Genomic DNA, 7,498 nt, shown 5'->3' with positions numbered 1-7,498 from the left:
CTTTCTAAACCCATAATCATGGGTCTATACATTTCTGGCAGCCCGGCCAGCATTAATGTGCCCAACCACTCATCATCTACATGAAACTTTATGTTTCTTAATTTGTGCGCGGCTGTCATAATTTTATTTACATAATCTTCCACTGATAAACTGCTTTCTAAATTTGTGTTAATTAATTCTTTTAATAAGCCAACTTTCCTTGTCAGTCCTTGATCTTCGAATGCCTTCGTCAAATTGTCCCACACCTGTTTAGCATTCTGTGCATCCTGTATGTGCACATATAAAATTGGGTCAACCAACAATATTTACTTTGACTTTGCTTTGGTGTCTTGTTTAATTGCTTTGGGGTCGGAAGCATCGGGTGCTTTCAAAATACAGTCATACAAGTCTTCATGTAGTAAGTATGCCTTGACTGCAAAACTCCAATTAGCCCAATTGTCGCGACCCGTCAACTTCTCAATCGACATCAAAGAATTACTTCCAGCCATATTTATATATTATTTATATCTGAAAATAGCTGAAAAGAGAAATCACTCGCGATCACGGTAACTAAAAGTGAGGTTATACTCGTGAGATTTTACTTTTACTAAAACTTTGCAAATACTGAACAAAACTCGGAAATAACACTAAACGGCAGGCTTGGGACGGCCCATAACCTGATACCGTACACCCTCGTCGTTCCTGCGGCACTTGCGATCACTCGCAGGCAGGGCCGACGAGAACATCATCCGTGAATTGTGGATGAGGAACCTGCCCATGGATGTTCAGCGCATCCTGATGCCTCATCAGGACCTATCATTAGATAAGATGGCTGAGTTCGCAGACAGTATGCTCTGGTAAGTCAATTAATGCTACTTCTGCCGCACTTGCGCCTGTTGACTTAGCAGAATTCATGAGGCGCCTTGATGACTTGGCACACAAGGTCGACGCCTTGAGTAGACACCGCGGAAGCTCTCGCACGCGGAGTACATCACGCTCTCGATCTCGCTCAGCATCACGCTCCGGCAAATCTGGCGCATGCTGGTATCACACCAGATTCGGCGCCAAAGCCGCAAAGTGCATATCCCCGTGCAGTTAAACAGCTAAGCAGACGGGAAACGCCACGAGCAATCAGTAGCGGCGTCTGATTGCGATAACAAAACAAGTCGCAGTTAGTAAATGGGTATTTAAAATTAAAAGGGGTGAACAAGATTTTCCGCAGTATAAAGCTAGACTAGTGGTAAAAGGTTTTGAACAAGATGACATTTTAGACTTTTATGTTCCTATTGTGAAATTGTCAACTGTTAGGCTGTTTGTAATAATTGCGACTAAACTTAACTTACCAATATTTCAAATGGATATAACAGGTGCTGTATGGAAACATTAATGAAAATGTATATGTTTGTTTGCCAGAAGAAGCTTACTCAGGTGATAATAAAATTGTAAAATTAAATAAATCGCTTTATGGTCTCAAAAGTTTACCAAAATATTGAAATATGACATTTAATGATGTTATGCTTAAAGATGGTTTTTTTTAGATCAAATTGTGATTCATGTCTGCATACTCATCATCATCATCATCACCAGCTCACTATAAGTCCCCACCGAGGGGCTCGGAGCCTACCCCAACTTAGGGGTGTTTAGGCCATAGTCAACCACCCTGGCCAAGTGCGGGTTTGGTTGACTTCACACATATCATTAAATTTCTTCTCAGATATGTGCAGGTTGCATCACGATGTTTTCCTTCACCGTAAGAACGTCGGATAAATGTACATATGTAAATCGAAAATCGAAAAACACATGTACACATGTACACAATGTACACAAAAGTACATGGCGGGATTCGAACCCAGGACCTGCAGATTGCAAGTCAAGTGCTTAACCCCTGAGCCACCGACGCTCTCTCGATGTCTGCATACAAAGTGCACCAACTCAGATCAAATTTATATATTGTATGTTGATGTTATCCTAATCTTTGGAACTAATGATATTTTAGTAAAGCAGGTTGGAGACATGTTTAATCAGGAATTTAAAATGAAAGACTTAGGTTTTGTTACTGAACTGAGTCAAAGGATGTGTTTGGAGAATGTACTTAAAAGATTTAAAATGGAAAATTGTAAACCAATGTACACACCTATAGTTCAGAATATTAATTTGAAGATTTTTCATGATAATAAAAATAGTACAGTAGAAAAGAATACTGAAAAGTTGTGTCGAGAAATAATAGGGTGTCTAATGTATGCAGTATCCGGCACTAGACCTGATTAGTGTTTTACCATTTCTTTATTAAGTAGATATCAAAATACTGCAAATAACATGTTGTTATAAATGTTATAAATTGGTTTATAAATGTAAAGATAACAATTTAGAGGGGTACTGTGATGCAGACTGGGGGAGGGGCGATCTTAATGATAGAAAATCTACTACAGGCTGTTTGTTTAAATTTTCTGATTGTTTAGTTTCCTGGAGATCAAAGAAGCAATTGTCTGTAAATTTATCCTCCACAGAATATGAATATGTTGTCATTAGTATGGCAGCCAGTGAATATAAAATAAAACAAATATTAATATGTTTTATGATTTTAACATAAATAATGTATGTCCAGTTCATATTTACTGTGATAATCAGTAGGCCATATCTGTTGCCTGCACTGACACTGAAACGACTTAAACATATTGATATATGTTATCATTTTATAAAAGAATTAATACATAATAAAAGGATGTTTTTAAAATATGTTAAAACGAGTGATCAACCTGTAGATATGCTCACAAAGTCTTTAAACAGGGAAATGTTGACTCGTTTCTTGGATAAATGTGATGTCATAATAAAGATGGTTTTTTTTTGGGGGGGTGTTAAAAATATACCAATATAATTTCACCTGTGAGTAATAATTTTAGATATTGAGGTGGCAACACTATATTTTTGTTCTAGAATGTTGTAATTTAAGTTGGTTCGTGTGTCTATTAACCCTTTAACCGCCAGAGTCGGATTAATCCGACCAATGTTATCGTGTCCATTTCGCCTAGGTCGTATATATCCGACAAAATAGCTGTGTTTGTTTTTAGTGGCTTTTCCGACTCGTCATGTTTTATATTGCCTTAAACATGTTATTATATGAAGATTTAATACATAAAGCAATCATTTGTAATGTCGTACACTTTTGGTTCGTACTAAAAAGCCATATTAAGAAGTAAGAAGTTCGGTGAAATAACTGATAATATTCTCTTGTAATTTCATTAGTGCCAAACGCCCGCGTCGGAGAAATCCGACACTAGTGTTGGGACATTATTCAAAGAGTAACATGTAAAAAAAAATGTACATCAAAGCAGTTCTCTTAATATTGACTTATTCAGAGAACAACAAATAAATTAATTACTAATAAATATTTCTTTACAATAGTTCTACATAGTTTTATTGAATTCTTCTGAAAATAAGCAAATAAGTTGTCAAATGTCGACAATTGTGAATGATAGTGTTCCCATCCCTAGATGACATGTTACGAATATCATTACGTCAGTTTGCCCAGCGCCACGGTCGGATAAATACGACCGCTTTAGACGTCATAAACGAGTTCTGGTTTCCAGAATATTCCATAGTGTTGTGATTGTGCGTGCCATTTTAGTTACGATGACTACAGCTGAAGAATTAATACGAATTCTGGAAGGTGAGGAAAATGAAGAATTCATACCAGACGAAGACTTTGATTTTGATGAAGAGGTAAGTAAGTCTTTTCGTGTAAAGTTTTACCTTACTTTCAATTCGATTAAACAATCAGTTAAATATATCTGCATCAAAAAACCTACAAAAAAATATTTTTGGGTTGCTAGTTGAGGAATGCTTTGTGTTGTTAGTATAGTATTACTTGGCCGAATTGAGTCGCACAGCAAAGAACAAAAGTAAGTCTGTCACACACGAGATACGCGGAGCGGCAACATCGCATTGTGCGGATTGTTGTAAAGTGCGTTCGGTTAGATAACGTCGTCCTTGGATTGCGCCGCGTAGGTATACTCGCCGAAAGGAGCCGGCGCCGACACAAAGGATGCCGCTCGCCGCATACAGACGCTTGGTATCCTGGCACATTATTTTTTTATTTTGCACATGATAAACTAATAACAGTAGGTTGATAGCTTAAGATATTTACGACTAGTATGTAAGTGATTCACGTTATATGTGAAAAATATATAGTTAACGTTGAATCTTTAATATTGTAGTAGGACTTAGGGTTGAGCTACATTTATGAGCATGGAATAGCATTTTTTCATCGCTCTATCCTTTTACAAGAGAATATTTTTAACTTCAATTATCAATTTCAATTATTTATTATGTTGTATCATTCCAGGTTCACACGGGCAATGTCGCAGCCACTGACATTAACTGGAATACGCAAATTTCTCCTCCGGTGTTAGAAGAATTCGATGAGTTTATTTGTGGAGTGTCGCCAGATATCGCATTAGATAGTGATTCCTCGGAATTACAATTTTTTGAAAAATTTTGTGATATAGACTTGGTGCAGAAAATTGTTGATTGTACGAATAAGTATCATCAACAATTCGTAAGACATACTGATCTCAGAGTGTATTCAAGGCTACAGCGATGGCAAGACGCGACTACTGAGGACATCTACATCGTATTAGCTTTAACCATGCTTTTTACTAGAAATAAACGCATAACAATTGAAGAACATTGGTCAACAGACCCTTTATTGCATAGCGCGGTGTTTCATAACACAATGTATCGAAATAGATATTGTTCAATTATAGCAATGTTATGCTTTTATGAAGTAACTGCAAGAGCCAGTGATACATCAAGGTTACAATAAATAAAAATGATGATCGACCACGCACGTGAAAAGTTCAAAAGCACATTTATGCCTGGTCGCAAATTATGTATTGACGAAAGTATTGTGCCATTCAAAGGGCGACTAGTTATGAAACAATACTTACCTAAAAAACGTAATAGATTTGGCATAAAACTGTTTGTTTTATGCGATGTCAAAACCGGTTACATAGTGGATTTCATAGTATACTGTGGAGTCGAAACTCAAGTTGAGCTCTTACAAAATTTAGGTTTAACTGGATCAGTTGTAAATGAACTATTAAAAGACTATTATTATTGCAACCGAGAATTATATGTAGATAACTGGTATTCCAGTCCTCGGCTTTTTCTTCATTTACATCAAAGGGGCACATACGCATGTGGCACCGTAAAGTCTAATAGGAAGGGAATGCCAAGCTTCGAAAGACTGAAACGTGGGGAAACCGCAGCTTACGCATCACCTCCGCTTTTGGCTCTTAAATGGCAAGATAAAAAAACAGTTTTAATGTTGTCGACGTTTCATGATGATAAAATAGTTCCATCAAACAGTGTAGACTACTCCACTGGGTTGCCCAAACTAAAACCACAGTGTGTAGTGGACTACACAGGAAATATGGGATCGGTTGACACTTCTGATATGATGACCAGTACGTTAGGCTGTATCAGAAAATCAAAAAAATGGCATAAAAAGCTGGGTTTCCATGTAATTGACATGTTTATGCTCAATGCTTTCTTTTTGTTTAAAATTATGAAAAATAATACAAACTGTAGTTTTGCTGATTTTCAGTTAAGCGTTATCAGACAACTAATAGAAAAATATAAACAACCTGCTATAATCCAGCCTTCTACATCACGCGGCATCATTGATCCTTTCCGATTTTTACATCAAGATTCCTTACAACATTTTCCTGTGAAAATACCAAACCGAAAATCGCAAAGGTGTAAAATTTGCGCATCAAAGAAAAAAAGATCTGAAACGCGTTTTATGTGCAGAAAATGCAATGTGTATCTGTGTGTAGATCCGTGTGCTACTGAATACCATAAAACTACAGGTACAACACAGCTATCGTTATCGTGATCCCACAGCACTAGTAACAATTTTGTGATTGGTTACTGCTTTAGAAAGAAACTGCACGGGGCGCGGCGGTTGGGCGACGACGCGATGTGGAGTTTATTTGTTTAAAGCGTTCAACAGTGACGAGCGTTTATTGTGAGGGATAGCGTAACTAAAATTACAGTGTGCAGAAGTTAGTTTTGATGGCTAAAATGGCGTCCAAGAGTAAATAATTAGTTAACTTTTGTATCTGTGTAAGGTAATTTATTACAAAACATTTACCTACTTTTGATTTTATTTTAGGAAAGATTGAAGAGAGCTAATCAATTTTAGCTGACTACAGCCAAGACGATGTAACAGATAGCCAAGATGTTGTTATCCCTGTCCAATCACAGTTAAGAAGTTGCGATAGTACACCAGATTTATACAGATCTATCGCAACGCAAACTCGTGTTAAAACAGCAACTGTAAGTACACAGTATGAGCAAACTTGTAATCCGATCAGAGAAACTGCAAGAATCTTAGCTGACGGCTATTTTAGGGGTAATGAAACTCTTAAAAATAAGTTTATAGAAAGTTACATAAATTTGGTATCTACTATAATTCGCTTGATCGATTCCGATTAAAATACAACCTTTTATTAAAAAAAACCGTATTTTTTAAATAACTGATTGATGTTCGATTTTTTATAATTATTTTTATAACGCTATGTTGTTAGATTTCAAGAAATTAATGCGTGTGTGTAGACAGGTACCCATATTTTGATTTTAAGTATATATTTAGAAATCATTGTGATCATGTTGTAACTTTTGTTCTCCTATACTGGCTGATTTATTGTGTAAGATTTTGATAGATAATTATTTGTTATTACTGAGGTTTTGCTGAAAAAATGCTGTTTGTACCTAAACCTGTTTTTAGAGTAGGCAGATAAGTACCTACCTAAATGTTGATTATTGAGCTACTGATTTATGTGAGGACGGAATTTATTCGGTACCTATCTATAAAGAAATCACTGTGATAATGTTATTAGTGTAAGTATAACTTTAGTTCTTTTTATTGTAAGTCAAGGACACATAAACCTTATAGCGAGACGTAAATTGCGAAAGCTATTGAAGAAATTTGACAGTTTTGTATAGCTTGGTTTGGCTGTCCTTGACTAAACTGCAGGCTGATTAGGAAATAAACGTACGACTGAATTATTATGTAAGTTTGTTATTGTATATATTTGTTATTGGGAAATTAAAAGAAGATTTCTGGACTGATTTTATATTGAGAATTAATAAATCATTAACAATATTTAATGGCTTTGCATTCAATTCTTTCTACTACCAAAAGTAAAAAAAATGTTGCCCTGGATTTAAGCACAGATTTATAATTAACATCGCGCTGCAACAAATTTCGATATTATTTATCGATATTTTAATAGGTAAACTACATACAACCCTCTTTGTAGTAGGTATTTTTTTCTGTTGTATCGAGCTGGGCGCTGGGGGCACGGCAGCTGATAAAATGCCAAGCGGTTAAAGGGTTAATAAAAGCACATTTCGCTGCATAAAACTGTGTATTATTTATTTTTTCACATCATTGATGAATTGGGCGATGACAATTATTTAAAAGATTACATAAGAACTAATAAGAATAGGCCAG

General features: G+C 35.9%; 1 protein-coding gene across 1 annotated transcript; it reads left to right on the top strand.

The window, feature by feature from the left end:
• Nucleotides 1–4,805: 4,805 nt before the first annotated feature.
• Nucleotides 4,806–6,174, top strand: LOC123722596 (piggyBac transposable element-derived protein 4-like). The gene is made up of 2 exons (XM_045684869.1): nt 4,806–5,849; nt 6,155–6,174. Exons 1-2 carry the CDS (start codon nt 4,808–4,810, stop codon nt 6,172–6,174), a joined length of 1,062 nt encoding a protein of 353 aa, XP_045540825.1. The 5' UTR covers nt 4,806–4,807.
• The last annotated feature ends 1,324 nt before the right edge of the window (nt 6,175–7,498 follow it).

The sequence above is a fragment of the Papilio machaon genome, chromosome 28 (assembly GCF_912999745.1).
Source record: "Papilio machaon chromosome 28, ilPapMach1.1, whole genome shotgun sequence".
Classification (NCBI taxonomy): Eukaryota; Metazoa; Arthropoda; class Insecta; order Lepidoptera; family Papilionidae; genus Papilio; species Papilio machaon.
This window is presented reverse-complemented; position numbering and strand designations above follow the sequence as displayed.